The sequence below is a fragment of the Oryx dammah genome, unplaced genomic scaffold, assembly GCF_014754425.2.
Source record: "Oryx dammah isolate SB20612 unplaced genomic scaffold, SCBI_Odam_1.1 HiC_scaffold_26, whole genome shotgun sequence".
In the NCBI taxonomy this organism is placed as follows: Eukaryota; Metazoa; Chordata; class Mammalia; order Artiodactyla; family Bovidae; genus Oryx; species Oryx dammah.
Genome location: NW_024070210.1, coordinates 46894183 through 46912169, shown reverse-complemented (window position 1 = coordinate 46912169; position 17987 = coordinate 46894183). Strand labels below are relative to the sequence as shown.

Below are 17987 nucleotides of genomic sequence, written 5' to 3'. Positions count from 1 at the left end.
CCCCTGATTCAGTCTTTTATATGCTTTAGTGAAAATAAATCATGTTTTTAAGATCCAGTTGACAGTGCGAACTCCTCTTAAATGTCTGAAGACATCATTAATGTGTCTTTCCTCCAGGGGATGGTTTAAATCAGTCTATGTCCCATACAGATAATAGGATTTCAGTATCTCTTGATATAAGGATCCCAATCCTAAGAAGGATAGGGTTTTCAAGACCAATGGTCACAGCTGATGAAATAAAATAAACTTCAGTAGTCTGCAGTTCCTCTGAAATAGCTAATTACATTAACCACAAAGTCCCATTTTAAAAGTAATCATGCTAATTAAAGTTTATTTTTCCATGAAGTTTGCCAATTTCTATTTTCCTAGAAAACGTTTTTCATTCCTTGTGATAATTCATCTCCCTATGATAGTAACTGGTTAGTATTGAATGTCCATGGGTTAAAAGTGCCTTTATTTCACTGAAATTATTTTATTGTGCCAATAAAAACTCACCTTTCCTCAGTGATACATGCAGCCTAATTCTCTTCCTCTTGCTTCAGACAGTCCTTCCACTCTGGGCTTCTTTGCCCCCATCTTACATAACCTGATTACTCTGTGAATTCTACTTTTGTAATATGTGCAATTCTTATCTGATCCTGCTTCCACTACAGAATTTCAGAAATAGCATGTGACATACTTTTAAAAACACTGTCCCTAATGACCCTATTTCATTCTTTTCTTGGCAGTCATCCAAAACACAGCTGCTAGTCAAGAAAAGACTTCGAGAATTTTTTAGAATAATTCTCCTGCAGAATTCACTGCAGATTTCCCCATAGAGGGAAATTGGAATCAGCTACTCAAGAAAGTTGCGATAAATGATTTTTAACTATTATCTCTAAAAGTGGGAGTTACCTTAGTCTTCCTAGTTAGCAGATACAAAAACTGGAGTTCAAAGTATTTCATGGCAGACAAATATTTTAAAACATTTTAGGCTGACAGCTGTTTGTCTGCCTAAAAGCCTTCATGGGCTCCTTATTTTTTACTAAAGAAATTCAGCCACTTTGCCTGCTCTTTACGACTGTTTACGGCAAGAGCCTAACATTCCAACTGTAGTTCCACAGCCCTCTATAAATCTTATGCTCTTTCCTTAGTGGGACCTCTCAAGCTAGAAGTCCTGAGTCACAGAATAGCGGAGGATGACAAAGATTCACTATTGAGCAAGCTCTGTCCAGGCGCCTGTGAGTCCCCTTCTCAACTGGGCCTTAACCTTGGCTTATAAAGACTTGAACAAAACAGTAGCAAAATTTCTAAGAGTTCAAAGACACACCTCTTGGATGATCCCACATCCCTTAAAGTGCCTGCCTGAAAAAACCCAAGGCTGCCAAAAGATTAACCGTTTATTTCAGCCAACACCTGAAGATAGGGTCCTATCTTCCAGCCTCTGTGGAAGGGAAGGGGCCTAACTTCAATAAGTACCAGTTAGCAAACTAGGTGGGCTTCCCGTGGATCAAGCCCCTCTCCTGCTCTTTGAGCCCCTACTTGTGCTCTCCCTATTCCTGCATTCTGCCTCTGAAACACCCAGTGATGGCTGTGCAGATCAACACAGTCTTTTGGTCTGGACTCTGCCCCACTGCAGTAGTTTATTACTGATTAAAATCTGTCCTTACCACTTTGACTAGTATATCTGGCTTTGTTTATTTATTTATTTATTTATTTTTTACCAAAGGCTGAAGTTGGCTGAGCAGGAAGTCAATCTTTGTTGTGTTAAATCATACAGTTTCTTGGTTTACTAGTTACCTCAGCATAAATTAACTGTCCTACTACAGTTAATAAAGATGCTGAAGTCTTTTCCTAATCCACTTGTCAGTGAACGAGACTTACACTTTTCTAAGAACCAGACCCAATGGCAGGGTCTGCCTCGTGCCTTGCATTCACAAAGGATCTCAGACTTAGACTGTTTGTGATAATGCAAATGAAGTAATCTCCCTTTGTGTTTGTATCTGTGGTTAAAAGCAGGGGCACGGTAAATATGCACATCCTTTATAGGCTGAATTGTGTCCCCTCAACATTTATTTGTTGAAACACTAACTCCCAGTATCTCAGAATATGAATGTATTTGGAGACAGGATCTTTCAAGAAGTGAGTTAGTTAAAATAAGGCCAATAAGGTGAGCTCTAATCCAATATGATTGGTATCTTTCTAAAAAGAGAAAATTTAGACACACATAGAAACAAATGGTAACTCACTCCATATTCTTGCCTGGAAAATTCCATGGACAGAGGAGCCTGGAGGACTATCATCCATGGGGGTCACAAAGAGTCAGACAGGACTGAGCAGCTGAGTGCACACAGAAACACAAGGGGTGTGTGTACACAAAGGAGAGACTGTCCGGACACACTAAGGTAGACAATTGCTAGATCAAGAGAGCGGCCTCAGAAGAAAGCAGACATTATGACACTCTGATCTTGAATGTATTACAGTAGTTTCCAGAACTGGGAGATCATTATTTTCTACTGTTTACATCACCATTCTGTGGTATTTTATTTAAGGCAAACCTGGCATATTAATACATCTTAAATATTGTAAACAAGCTCACTGAGTTTTGGCCCTTAATTTTTAACATCACACACACACACACACTCACATGGCCTTTTTCAACCTCTGAGATACCTTGATTATAGCATTTGACTTTTTCATAGCTGTCTACAGATTTGGCCATCTCATGATAAGTTTGCTAAAGCCAGAGATTGTGCTTATTCATGACTACATCTCTGAAAGTGGCTGGTAAAGTGTGCAGGTGAGGCAATGAGTAAGCCCTTGTCAAATAAACAGCCAAGACCTCCACCATTATCCAACCACAGGGCCATCAGGCAGAGGATTGTGTAGTAAGTCCTTGCCCTCCATCCTTACATTTGTTGTATAACTACTCTGATTCAAAATCTCCAGCTATTTACTACTTCTTAAATAGTTCAGATGATTAAGTCTAAACTTCTCAACCTGGGAAGCATAGCTTTTCAAGATCTGGACACATCTTCACTCTCCCAACCTTTGCCTCTCCCAGAACAGATCTTTTTTTTTTCTTTTTTTGCCAGATTGTTTCTCCCTGTTCTTCACATGCCAAATTCAGTTTTTCCTCTCTGTTTGTTCTTGCTATTCCCATGGCTTATGATACTTTTCTAACATTACCTTTTTAGGCTGAATGAGCCCTCTTTTCCCAGGGAAACTTTGTCTATTTTAGTTCTCATTAGTTTTCCTTCTGCTCAACTTACTGTGGATTCCACTGTTCTTGAGATTGAATTGTCCCTCTTCATGAATATCCCTCTTCATGCCACCTTCCAATTAGCTCATGTCAAGTGGTCTTGATTATCCATCTATCTATCTATCTTTCTGTCTGTCTGTCTGTCTTTAAGATCTGAAGGACAGAGACAGCATCTTTTAGTTCTTATATTTCCCTTGAAACTTTTGCAAAGTAGTAAGTACTTTATAAGCCTTCTTAGACAATAAGAGGAGGAAAAGGTCTTAAGAGAAGTTTGGTTGCTCAAAATCAACTAACAAAAGCCTATTCATAAAAATCAAGAGAACTGCTCACACTCACACTATAGTTACTGGCTGATTTGAAATTAGAACTCAATTTTCATTACTCCAAGTTCAACATATTTTGTGCTACAGTGTATTACTGCTAAAAAAAATACTTTCCATTTGAATATGAAATTCCAAGATTTATTTTCTGCTACAAAGGTGAAATGTAAATTAATTTGGCCACCCATAGTAGTCTCATCAATTACTAATGACTGAGTCATTGCTGTGAATAGTAACTTGAGTTTTTTAGATGATAAATCTATATTTAAGAAAAAAGAAGGGCAAAAGACAGGTGACAAACTTGAAACAGTCTTTTTTTGCTGGGATTAGAAAACTAAATTGGGGTAGTGGTCAGACAAGACTAGTGCTATAAAATAACAGCATTTTTCAGATTCTGTGCAGGAAAATAATAACATGCCATAGTCCCTGGTGGTTCAGTGGTAAAGAATCCACCTGTAATGCAGAAGACCTGGGTTTGATTCCTGGGTCAGGATGATGCCCTGGAGAAGGGAAAGGCAACCCACTCCAGTATTCTTGCCTGGAGACTTTCATGGACAGAGGAGCCTGGTGGGCTACAGTCCATGGGGTTGCAAAGAGTTGGACATGACCTGAGTGACTAACACACACACACACAGACACACAGACACAGACACACACAGACACACAGACACATATACACAGACACACACAAACACAGACACACACACACACAGACACAAACCGACACACACACAGACACACACAGACACACACAGACACACACACACTCTCTCTCTCTCCCCCAGCAAAGAAAGGATTCAGTCCATTTAACCTACCTTTGCAAATCTTCTCATTAAGTGAGATAATGCTTCAGGATTGGGGCATTCCAGTTTCTTAATAATCTCAAAGCTCTGATTAAGCTGAGCAAAAACATCAACCACGGAGCAAGAGAAGAGCGCATGATCAGATGTCTGTTGGAACTGAGGAAAGAGAAGATGAAACCATTCCCGAGGCATATTAGATGGACTGCAGAAAGAGTTTTCATTATTTCTCAAAACAACTCAATCTCCTATATCATGCGCCTTCATTTCCCAGTAAGAAAATGCTTGTTCATTTTAAAATCATTCATCTCCTTTTCTGAAAAGTGTAGTAAAACTAGTATCATGAGGCAGGTTACTATTAATTGAATTGGGGGAGTGGTTTTTTTTTTCAGTTTCTCATTCCCCACAGGCATTAGGATGGTTTAGCAAGCTGATTGTGGCTCGAGACATTTGATTTACTCTAGAGGGATTGGGAGGGTGCCTGTCCCTAATCTTGGAATCCTGGAAAGGTTCCAGAGCAATAGGGAAGCTTTGTATAAGCCTACTGAACTTACTGGAGAAGGAAATGGCAACCCACTCCAGTATTCTTGCCTGGAGAATCCCATGGACGGAGGAGCTTGGTGGGCTACAGTCCACCGGTCACAAAGAGTCAGACATGACTGAGCGACTTCACTTTCACTTTCACTGAACTTGTAGATTCAGGCCAATTCAAGGAGTACAGAATCTTGGGGCAAAAGGGTGATTGATTTTTTTTTAAGCAATTCCCTAGGTGTCTTATCAGACTTTAAAATTGTGTTCTAATTATATTTTGGTAATTAGAGGATTAAAATAAACCTTAATTAATAGCAATAAACCTAACAATTCCCATTAGCTTAAAAGTGAGCAGTGTGAATAAATCTCAACAATAAGCAATCTGAAAGTCATTTAAACTCACTCCATCTTTTTTGTCTCTTCCCAGGGCTCCATGTAGGAACTCCATTGACACATCTTCATTTTCATCTAGCCACTGCATGACAAAAGGTTCAAACCACCTGAAAAAAATTAATATTATGACATACTATAAAAGATGTCATTCACACATAATTAACAGTAAATGCAGTATTGCTCTTTTCTTATCTGAGAATAATTCAGGACCAAAAACCTCTTTTCATTCTCTTTTTCTAGTTCTGCTACCATGAAGACCTTTATCTTCACTTCTTAAATGTATCCCCTTCTCGGAATTCCCTGGCAGTCCGGTGGTTAGGACTCTGAGCTACCACTGCCGGGGGCATGGGTTCAATCCCTGTTTGGGGATCTAAGATCCTGCATGCTGTGCAGGGTGGCCAATATCTATCTATCTATCTAACTTTCCCTTTTACCTTCAGTCCCTTCCTTTCTCTTGACCCTTCTCATGCTGTTTCATTAGTTCCCAATTCCCACTCTATGATTCTCTTTACAATTCAAAATCCTGTAAAATGTAGATCTTGTATGCTGTCTGCCCCATTGTGTCATTCTCTTATTTCTCAGGGCTTTGCCATCTGGCTTTCATCTACCATAACTCTTTTCCTATAACTGATCCTGCAGGCTCACCTTTAAATTTTAACGATCTGCAGTCAACCTGCAGTTGGGTTTTGTGAATGGTCTAAGTTTCAAAGTTCTTTTTTCCATATGGATGTACAATGGATGTACAGTTGTCTAGCACCATTTATTTAGAAGGTCATCCTTACCCCCACTGCTTTGAGTTGGCATCTTTGATGCAAATCAATTAACAGCAATGAGTGGATTTGTCTTCAGACTATTTCATTCATCTATTTGTTACACACAACACTATACAATTAATAACTAGCTTTTGAATATGTCTTGACAACTGATAGTACAGTTCTCCAACATTTTTACTTCCTCTTCAAGGTTGCTGTGGCTAGTCTTGGCCCTTTGTACTTCTATGTACTAAATTTTTTTTGAACAAACTTGTCAATCTGCACAAAAAGAGCTGCTGTGCTTCTTATGGGATTGTATTGAATCAATGAAGGGAGAACTATCATCTTTACAATAATGCATCTTGTAAGGAATATTGTATATTTTTATTGAGTACATCTTAAGTATCTCTCAGTAATATTTTATAGTTTCCTGAACAGAGGGCATGTACCTCTTTCATCACAAGTCTTTATCATGGTTTTAATGTCATTTAAATGGTATTGTGTATATGTAATTTTCTAACTGTGGCTATCATATCGAAATTCAGTGAAGTTACTACATTCACATTTTAGATTCTATTAGTATTCCCATAGTTTCTTTTGAATTTGCTAGATGTATAATTATGTCATAATAACATATTGACAGCATCATTATATACTTTTAGAATCATTAGACTTTTCTCTTGTCTTACTGTACTGCCTGGGACTTCTAGCACAATGTTAAATAAAAGTGATTTTATCAGTTATCAGCTTTGTTCTTTTTAAAAAAATTCATTTTGTAGAAGTATAGTTGATTACAATGTTATATTAATTTCTACTGTACAGTAAAGTGATTCAGGTATATACATATGTGTGTGTGTGTGTTCAGTTGTGTCTGACTCTTTGCAACTCCATCGACTGTGGCCTGCCAGGCTCCTCTGTCCATGGAATTTTCCAGGCAAGAATACTGGAGTGGGTAGCCATTTCCTCCTCCAGGGGATCTTCCCAGCCCAGGGATTGAACCCATGTTTCTTGTGTCTCCTGCACTGGCAGGTGGATTCTTTACCACTGGGAAGTCCTATACATATATATATATATAATTGGTTATTCTTGATCTCATGGGGAAGTTTTCAAAATTTTATCTATGTTTGTATAGTTTGTTTAAATGGGGGGGCTCTTTTATTAGATTAAGAGAGTTTCCTTGATTTTTAATTAATGTTCTATTTTATCTAATTATTGCTATAAGTTTAGTGTAATGATTGTAGGAATTTTCTCCTTCATAATTTAAATATGGTGAATTGTGTTCATTGCTTTTAAAATGTTTAATCTCAAATCCCAGGAATAAATTCCCCTTTGTCATGTTTATATTAGCCTTTTTATATTAGCTAATATTTCATTTATTTTTTTAAACTATATTCAGAGAGAAATTGGCCTGTAATTATTCTTGCTTGCTGTGTTCTCAATGAGTTTTAGTAGTCAGGATATGCTGACCTTAAAAATGGTTTGAGAAGTATTCCTACCTTCTCTGGAACACTTTGTGTTACATTGCTGATATTCTTTCTTAAACATTTGGAACAATTCCATTTGGAGCCATCTGGGCATGGAGTTTTAATTATGACATGAGCTTTAATTAAGGATTCAAATTTTTAAATACTTACAGACCCATTCAGATTTTATGTTTTTTGTTATGCTAGCTTGGTTTTAGTTTTAAAGGAATTTATACATTTTGTCTAACTTTTAAATGGCCTACCATAAATGTGCTCTTAATAATTTTTTATCTTTGTAGGATCTTTTGTGATATCTTTTCCTGATAATGGTAATTTGTGACATATTTTTTTTTGCGCTGCCCTTGCTAAGGTTTCTTGGATTTTTATCATCTTCTCAAAAACACACTTGGCTTTTTAATTCCAGGTGGCACAGTGGTAAAGAATCTGCCTGCCAAAGCAGAAGACAGGAGAGATGCAGGTTTGATCCCTGGGTTAGGAAGATCCCTTGGAGTAAGAAATGGCAACCCACTCAAATATTCTTGCCTGGAAAATTCAATGGACAGAGCAACCTGACAGGCTTCATTCACCCCATGAGGTTGCAAAGACTCGGACAGGACCGAGCACATAAAACTTTCTACTTTATTTTTATCCCAGGTCATGTTGATATTTTCTTTTTCCATTTTCTCTTGATTTTAAATATTTCTTCTGATAACTTACATCACTGATTTTATAGTTTTTCCTTTCTTTGTATAGAATCAGAGCCATAAATTTCCCTCTATTTCCTGTTTTAGCTGTAATCCACAAGTTTTCACATGCTATATTTTATCATTAGTTAAAAATACTGTGTAATTTACACTGTGGTTTATTTTTTGACATATGAATGATCTAGGGTATCTGCTTAATTTCCTATCTGTGGTCCAAGAACATACATTATATTTTCTAAGCTTTGAAAATTCATTATATTTGCTTTGGGGTCTAGCAGATAGTCTGTTTTGGTAAGTGTACCATATGTGTCTGTTAAAAATGTGTATTTTCTCACTGCTGGTTAATTATAAATTATAGATAGGTATTCTGTGTGTGTGTGTGTGTGTGTGTGTGTAAATGATATCTGTGAAAATTTGTGGAAACTCTGGGTGAGCAGATAGAGATATATCTGGGTAGATAAGTGTTTTATTCATGCTTTTGAAATGTCTTTATTAATGACATTTTTGTCTGATTCTTCAGTTTCTGAAAGAATTGAAATCTCCAAATAGGATTGTAGATTTTATTTTTCATTTTATTTCTGACAATTTTTGCTTTATATATTTTGCTGACATGTCATTTAATACATACAAATTAAGAAATGATATATCTTTTTAAACTTTATTTTTGAAAAATTTTAATTGAAATACAGTTGATTTACAATGTTGTGTTAGTGCCTGGTGTACAAGAAAGTGAGTTAGTTGTATATATTATATTATATATTCTTTTTGATGTTCTTTTCCACTTTGGTTTGTATGGGGTACTGATTATAGTTCCTGTGCTAAACAGTAGGGCCTTGTTTATCTATTTTATATGTAGTAGTTTGTATCTGTTAATCCCCAGTCTCCTAATTTATCCTATCCCACCTTACCCCTTTGGTAACCATAAGATTGCTTTCTGTGTCTATGAGTGAGTATTTGTAAATCAGTTCATTTGTAGCATATTTTTTATTTCATAAATGTGATATCATATGGTATTTTTCTCTGTCTGACTTGCTTAGTATGATAACCTCTAGGTCCATTCATGTTGCTCCAAATGGCAATATTCCATTCTTTTTACGCCACCCCTGCCCAGAGCTGATTGGTCGAGAGGTAAATACCTGACCGCAGGGTCAATTAATTACCTGATCAGCAGATTACCAGTTTCTTCCTGCAAATTTGAACTGTAATGTGGGAACTGGAGTAAATTGGTCTTAGGCCTTTGGCTTAAATGATGAGTCAGAGTAGAAAAGAAAAGTGAAGTCTGCTTTCCTGTTTGCTTATTTCCCTCTTGTTCAGACAGCTCTTTGTTCTGAGACCCGGATGAAGAAGGAAAGGGGAACAGGCTTGGAAACAGCGAGGAAAGATTGGTGGACTTTTTTTACTCCATCCCACAGTGGCTATGATTTTGCCAGGTGACTTTAGAAAGACTAAGAAAGGGGACGACAGAGGATGAGATGGCTGGATGGCATCACCAACTCGATGGACGTGAGTCTGAGCGGACTCCGGGAGTTGGTGATGGACAGGGAGGCCTGGCGTGCTGCGATTCATGGTGTCGCAAAGAGTCGGACACGAATGAGCGACTGAACTGAACTGAACTGAATATTCCATTGTATATTTGATCCACATTTTCTTTATCCATTTGTCTGTCAATGGATATTTAGGTTGCTTCCATGACTTGCCTATTGTAAATATTGTTGCTATGAATTTGAAGGTGCATGTATCTTTTCAAGTTAGTTTTTTCCAGACATATGCCTAGGAGTGAGATTGCTGAATCATAGGATAACTCTATCTTTAGCTTTTTGGAGAACCCCCATACTGAACCCCATAGTGGCTGAACCAATGTACATTCCCACCAACAGTGTAGGAGGGATCCCTTTTCTCAACACCTTCTCAGCATTTGTTATTTGCAGACTTTTTGATGTTGGCCATTCTGACCTGTGTGAGGTGGTACCTCAGTAGTTTTGATTTGCATTTCTCTAATTAGTTTCGTTGAGCATCTTTCCATGTGCCTATTGACCATCTGTATGTCTTTGGAGAACTATCTTGGTCTTCTGCCCAATTTTTTTAAGCTTGAACAAATAGAAAAATGATATTTACTTATTTGTTCTGCACATTTTTTGATTGGATTGTTCTTGTTGTTATTGTTGAGTCATGTGAACTGTTTTTGTATTTTTGAATTTAATCCCTTGTTCCTCATGCTGTTTGCAAATATTCTCTCCCATTCCATAGGTTGTCTTTTCATTTTGTTTGTGGCTTCTTTTGCTGTGCAAAAGCTTGTTTGATTTGGTACTATTTGTTTATTTTTGTTTTCAATTCTATTGCCTTAGGAGCCTAACCTAATAAAAAACAGATAGGATTTATGTCAGAGAATGTTTGCCTGTGTTCTTTTATAGGAGTTTTATGGTGTCATATTTGAACATAGTGTGAGGGTATGTTCTAACTTCATTGATATTCATGTAGCTGTCCAGCTTTCTCAACATCACTTGCTAAAGAGACTGTCTTTATATTTTGTATATTTTTGCCACCTTTGTTGAAGATTAATTGATTATAGGTTGTGTGGGTTTATCTCTGGGCTCTCTATTCTGCTCCATTAATTCATATATCTGTTTTTGTGTCAGTAACATGCTGTTTTGATTGCTGTTACTTTGTAGTATTGTCTGTAGTCTGGGAGGGTTATTCCTCCAGTTTTGTTCTTTTTCCTCAGAATTGTTTTGGCAATTTGGGGTCTTTCATGGTGAGATATAAATTTTAGGATTATTTGCTTTAGTTCTGTGAAAAATGTCATGGGTAATTTGATGGGGATCACATTAAATCTGTAGATTGCTTTGGATACTATGGCCATTTAACAATATTAATTCTTCCAATCCAAGAACATGCGATATCTTTCCACTGGAAATGAAACATCTTTTTGTTGAGTTGTTCCCTTAATGATCATGAAAAATTTCTCTCAAAGTGTTTATCTTAAAATCTATGTTTTTAATATTAATATAGCTGCATAATTTTCCTTTCAATTATTTTTTCATCCTTTAACATTTCTAGACTCTCATGTTTTAGGTGAATAAATTATAAGAAAGATATTTGGGGTTTTATGATTTTATCTAATAGAAGAATACTTGTTGGCTAGAATATCAATCTACTTGCACTTACAGTTTACACTTAATTTTCTGATACATTAAATTTTAAATGTATTATCTTTCATCCCCACCCCCAGTTTCCTACTTGCTCTTCATTCCTTTCTTTCTCATTTTTCGCCTTTTAAGTAGTTTTGTTTTACTCTCTCCTCCTTCCCCATAATCTTATTTGATGCCAAGTATTATAACACACACACCCAAGACATAGTAAAAGCTTTTTAAAATGAGTATTTACACCTTCCAAACAATTTGAGAACCTTATATTAACCCAGTCTATCATTCTTCTATATTTTCATGCTATTTTTGTCCTCTATTTTAATTCTATACATATTTTATTCTACAGATTTTTAAAATTTTATATTGCTGATGTGCTTTAAATGTACTAATTGGTTCATCTTCCCTAATACTTTTAATTCTTTATTACTGTAATTCTTACCTTGAGTCATTTTCCTCTATCTTGAAGTCTTATAGTATATTTTTGATGAGTCTCTTGGAAATGAGTTTTCTTAGGTTTTCAGCTGGGCCTCCCTTGCAGCTCAGTTGGTTAAGAATCTGGCTACAGTACAGAAGACCTGGGTTCTATTTCTGGGTTGGGAAGATCCCCAGTTATATTGTATAAATGCTTTCATTTTCCCTTATTTTTGCAGTATATATTTGACGCCTGTAGAATTCTAACTGCTCTCTTTCAGCACTTGAAGATATCATTGCATTGCATTCAGGCTTCAGTCACTTCTGTTGAATAATCAGTCAATTGTATTACTGCTGCTCTTTTGAAGGCAGTGTCTTCCCTTCCTCGACCCCAGTACACTTAAGTTTTACTTCTTTTTGATTTTAAGCAGTTTTCTATGATGTTCCTGCAGGTGGTTTTCCTTGCATTTATCCTTCTTAGGATTTATAGAAATTCTTGAACTTTAGTTTCAAACTTTTCATCAGTTTTGCAAAATCCACACCTAGTATCTTTTTACACACTGCTCAAATACTATTTATTCTTTCTCTCTTCTTTTTTTGGGACCCAATTCACTGTGCACCAGACCTTTTTATAATTTGCCCCATATATCCCTGTTTTATTTTTTTTCTATATTTGTATTTTTTGTTTCTATGGCTCAGTTATTTTAGGCCCTCTGCTATGTATATTCTGCCATTAGATTCATCTATTACATTCCTAAATTTTCCTTTTTCAGTTCTATGATGTCCAATTTATTCTTCTTATAGGTTCTTTTTTACTGTTGAAGTCCTCCCACAATTTGAAGGACATATCAAACTCTGTCTGATAAGGCTAATATCTCTTTTTCTCTTGGATTCTAGTCATTTGGTCCTATTGTCTGGCAATCTTTAACCTTTTAAATATTGTGCATTGTCTATGAAATATTGTGGAACCTTTGATTTATCATTTCCTTCAGAGTGGATCTAAGTTTCTGCTTGTAGATAGAATGTAGGAAGATCACCAAGATCCAGCAAAGGCTAGGTTTTAGGCTGGTCTATTTCCAGTTTGCCCTTATTTTTAGAACAGTCCTTCAGGGATCTCACCTAAAAAACTGGGATGTTTATAGTGCTTCTTCTTTCTTAGAAAGCCTTACCTTCTAATTTTTGTCTCCCCAACATTGTGAGAATGTTGAAGTCTCTACATAGTTTTTTAATCTCTTAGTGCTTGCATTCTACTCAATTTCTGCCTCACTCTCCACACAAGGGCAGATTAAGAATCAGAGAACACCTCAAAATGAAACTGCATACAACATGTTGTACTTACTTCTCTGTAGTCCCCTTTATTCTGAGATCTTGGTCCCATAAGACCAAGCAGCCTTTATAGCCCTGAACACCAATGTTTGTTTCTCTAGCCCATGGAGATCACTGTAAATTCTGGGTTACTGTTCTCTGTTTGACCACCATGACTGGTATGGCAAATTGGTAAATTCATGTAGCTGGAGAGGACTGGGGAGAAACTGCAACAAACACAGGGTTCACCTCAATGCATTTCTTTTCTCAGGGACCTTAGTAACTCAATCCTTAATTTGCCTTAGTGCCTCAATCCTTAGTGACTTGCCTTGATTGCTCTCTGATGCTGTTTAATTTATTCACCTTTTATAGTTGGTCTTCAGTGAGCATGTTAGTCTGATTATAGTTAGTTCAGACAGAGCCAGAAGCAGAAGGCTCTGGCAAATAGCTCCCCTTTTTATTTCCCTATTCCCAGTCAATGATGTCACCAACACATAGACACTTGTACCGCATCTTTAACTCTTTCTTCTATCCTCAAGTGTATTTAGCTGACAAATTCTGTAAATTCTATCTTTGAAATTTATCTCGCACACATCTTTCTCCTTTACACCTTTACTACAGTCACACTATTATGTGTAAACTTCTTACTTCTCTTGGTATCTCATTCTAGCTTATAAACTTCTATGAGAAAAGTTATATAAATGGGTGTTCTAATCTTATCGTTACATTACTCACTACCCTCTAAATCTCTTCTCTACCCCTTCAATTCTTTGCCTCTTCCAACCTCCACAATGCCTAATGAAAGTAGCAAAAGCTTCACTGTATTTATATAATCTAGTCAAAAGCACTTTTCCTACATTACTTTCTACTAATTTTGTAAAAATATTGTGTTCTTCACTGAAATTAAACTATTTCCCATGGGCCACAGCCCATGTGTTCCTTCTTCCATAATTACCCTCAGAACTTTTATTTCCTTTTCTTGTTATAACCTGACCAACCTTTCAAAGTCTATATTAAATGTTACCTTATTCATAAATACTGTGTAGAGTCACTGTAATAGATCTCTTTTGTGAGACTGCACTGCATTTTGCTTATACTACTTGAATTAGTACTTATTTCAGTTTGCCTTGTTTTATCATGATTTTTGTTCTTATCCATGTCTCCTTGAGTATAAGCTCCTTTCAAGGTGAGGTCTTTATTTTTTTCTCCATTTCCTACAACACTTGGCATAGTGCTTAGTATATGGCAGACCCCTTTCAACAGAATAAAATGGAATTCTGACAAATATCAAATGCACAGTATTATAAATCTAACTGTGTGATTACAACTGTATTTGATAGAAATATGCTTATGACAATGTTACCTGTTTAATAGTGACTTCTATTTTAGAAATATAAATTTCTAAGACATGGTTGGGTTTGAAATAAAGAGAAATATGGATTATATAGATCAATATACAAGCCCCCTTCATTTTCCTAACAAAATCCAAGTTCAAGCACTTTTATAAGAAATCATTTCATCGTGTGAGCTGTTATGCATTATGTATTTCTTTCTCTTTGACTTGAATATACAAGTAAGACATACTTACAATTCAATTAAATATGCTTCCTAAAGATATGCAAATCATTTAACACTAATTTCATAACAGAAATGTCTGCATTCAAATGAAGATTATGAGAAGAGATTTTAGGGCTGCATAATTCAGGTGTAATTTTACAGGACTATGAATTGAGAATAAACTTGGGGGTGAAAAAAATCACTACTTACAAGGAGTATTCAGGAACGGCATCCTTGAAGGCAGGAAGTTCCCGCACATATTCATTATAAAACCATTTCACTTTGAAATGCAAATTCATATAATCAGTGCTCTTGCATAACCTCTGCTTTTCATGTTCTGTAATAGATAAAATCAAACATTTAATAACGTGTGGTTTGCCAACAATGCTGTGTTCCAGTCTACTGTTATTATTCCTATTTCAGAAAGGAAGAAAATATTATATCTGAGGTTAAGGCAAAGTGAATTGCTAAAGACAAACCTGAAATTTTACAAAATGCAAAAATCATCTGTTTGGTCCTGTGTAGAAATGTAAATGCTCTAATGTGCTTTCCTGAAAAGGTGAGCATTGTGTTGAGTTAAAGAGTGATAACATACCAACATTTTTCTATTTATCTGCAAGCTTTCATATTTTGACTACTTTTAGCTTGATACTAAAGTGCCAGAAAGAATTAAAACTTGTAAGTATGAATAAAACATGAACCAAAGTAGGAGGCATAGTTCCTAATTAATACTGGAAGTGCGAATGAGTAGATCACATTTCTGGCCTGGATATTTAATACTTAAAAAATTAAGGAGAAGAAATATATCTAACTTCTAAGATAGCTGATTTTTTTTTCACCTTTTAAGTTAAGCTAAAATTATTTTGTACTATGTGACTCTTCTGACGTTTCTGCAGGATTTTCTTTTCTTTTTAAAATTCTTATTGGAGTATAGTTGATTTACAATGTTGTGTCGGTTTCAGGTATACAGCAAAGTGCATCAGTTATTCATATACATATATCAACACTTTTAAAAGATTATTTTCCCATATAGCAATATTTTCTAAATGTAACTTTAAAAAATCTCTTGCTCAAAACTGTAGTTTAAAACAGTACTTCAATCTGGACATAGAGTACTGGGAAATAGAGACAAAAGTAGTGTTACTGGACACGTTTATCTTTATTCAATATGAATTTTGGCCAATTCTGTCTTTAAGTATAGACACAACCAAACCCAAAATATCTCTAACTATATGGAGGTTGAAAGTGTTCTCTGAGAATTTCTAATTGAGGTTCTGTGAATCTCCTTCAAGCTAAGGGCTTTGATTTATAATAGGAACATGCTTTAATTAATATTCCAGGCTAAAAGCACTTGTGGAAGAAATTAGATTCTTATAAAGTAACTGAGGGCATCCCTGCTTTTCAAAACCTTACTCTAGAGGGACTTAAATCCCAATAATAAATGCAAGAGGTAACACCACCCCAAACTGAACATTCTCAAATTATTTAAACAATAATTCAAGACAATTTGCAGAACCAAGAAAAATGCAGAGAGGGAGAACACATACATTTATACACAGAAATAAGAGTAATATATTAGTACCTATAGATCAAAGTCCTAGGCAAAATTATGAATTAGGTGATGTTTTGCTGTTTCCTCCAAATTTATTTCACCCTTTCCCCCTTCATTGCTGGTTCTCTCCTTATCCTTTTCCCTTGGGATGTCTAGCATCCCTCCATACCATAAGAGGAAACATGTATTTGATAAATTTATAGGTCGGAATTTAATGCACTACTACCCTGAAGCCCAGATAAGGGAAGACTCTTGCCCTAACAGCCTACACATAAAGAGGATTCTACTTATCCCAAATGTAAACTCAAAAATTAAATAGCTTGTAGCCTCCTCTATCACTGGAGATCCCACACTTGGCACTAGCACAGAACAAGCCATAAATCTAAACATCTGTCTTTGTGACTAATACCACTTGCTCTCTTGATTAATACTCTCTAAAGCCCATAGGAACACTGAAATATCTTTTGTTCTCTATTATAGAAACTATAGGTGATGGTGTCCAAATGATACCAAGGTTTGCAGATTGCCATTGTCGACAACAGAAATAGTTACAGATTTGGAATATGGGAAGGAATTTAAGCTATGGAAGCATGTGTGTAAGAGAAAGGATAAACTAATCAACCCCCCAGATTCTTTCTCTGGGTGGCATATATGCAGTAGGTTATTGCATATGAAAGTATCATTGAGCACCCATTTTCTTTGGGTCCAATTCATGCATTTGAAGATGCTCATGAATCAGTGCAGTATGCAAAGCAAATCTACTACTAGCTAGGGGGATAGTTTGAATGATCAATGATTCATATTACTTGCAAAGTTTGTATATATGTAGTTTTCCATATACATATAGGAAGCCTGATATTGGTTTTCTGCCAACTAGATGGTTTTGAATTCTAGAATTGTCAATATTTTTATGTCTGAAATTTATATTTATGAGGTTTAACTCATTAAATTTTAGCTTTATTCAAGTGATTTATGTAAAAATTTATATGAACTAATAACTTGCATTTGTCCTCATTTTAATATATATGTTTGTATATTTTAGAAGGAAATACTTTTCTGAAAACTATATTTGAATTACATCCCCCAAAATAGGAAAACAATTTAAATTTTTATTTTTTATAGTTTATTTTAAATTACATTTTTAATAAAATACATATTCAAATTATGTTCATTTTGAATACATATTCGAAAAAGTTCATATATAACTTTATTTTTTAATCCTTTAAATATTAAGAACATATGTAGATGAGAGAGTTCCCAATATGACAAAGGAGGAACACCTTGAGCTGAACTCTCATCAGCACAACAAAATCACAACTACTTACAGAATAATTATTTATGAAAAACACCCAAATCTATCATAAATGACCTTTTACAACTGAAGATAAAAAGAAGAAACACAACCAGGAGGTAGGAGGGCAGACTCATGGTCCAGTCAAGCCTCATGCCCCTGAGTGGACAATGCACAAACAATAATTACAATTGCAGAGGTTCTCCCTAAGGAATGAGGGATCTGAGCCCCACATCAGGCTCCCCAGCCCAGGGATCCTGTGCCAGGATGAGCCCCTGAACATTTGGCTTTGAAGACCAGTGGGGCTAACTTTCGGAAGACCCAGAGGGTTATGAGAAATAGACTCCTTTCTTAAAGGGCACACACAAAATTTTACAGACTCAGGAAAGAAACTGAGATTTGAAAGGAGCCTGGGTAAGACCTACCAGCTGATCTTAGAGGGTCTCCAGTAGAAGCAGGGGGGCAACTGGAACTCACCCTGGGGACAGAGACACTGGCTAAAGTCACTTTGGGGACCACCT

The 17987-nt window shown here is 35.9% G+C and overlaps 1 protein-coding gene across 1 annotated transcript in view; it reads right to left on the bottom strand.

The window, feature by feature from the left end:
- UNC13C (unc-13 homolog C) overlaps nucleotides 1-17987 on the bottom strand; it is a 692819-nt gene that overhangs the window by 120299 nt on the left and 554533 nt on the right. The window contains exons 21-23 of the mRNA XM_040226553.1: nucleotides 14834-14960; nucleotides 5296-5392; nucleotides 4377-4520 (exon numbers count right to left, since the gene is read on the bottom strand). Of these exons, the coding sequence (XP_040082487.1) occupies nucleotides 4377-4520; nucleotides 5296-5392; nucleotides 14834-14960 (368 nt within the window). The remainder of the gene's footprint in view (nucleotides 1-4376; nucleotides 4521-5295; nucleotides 5393-14833; nucleotides 14961-17987) is intronic.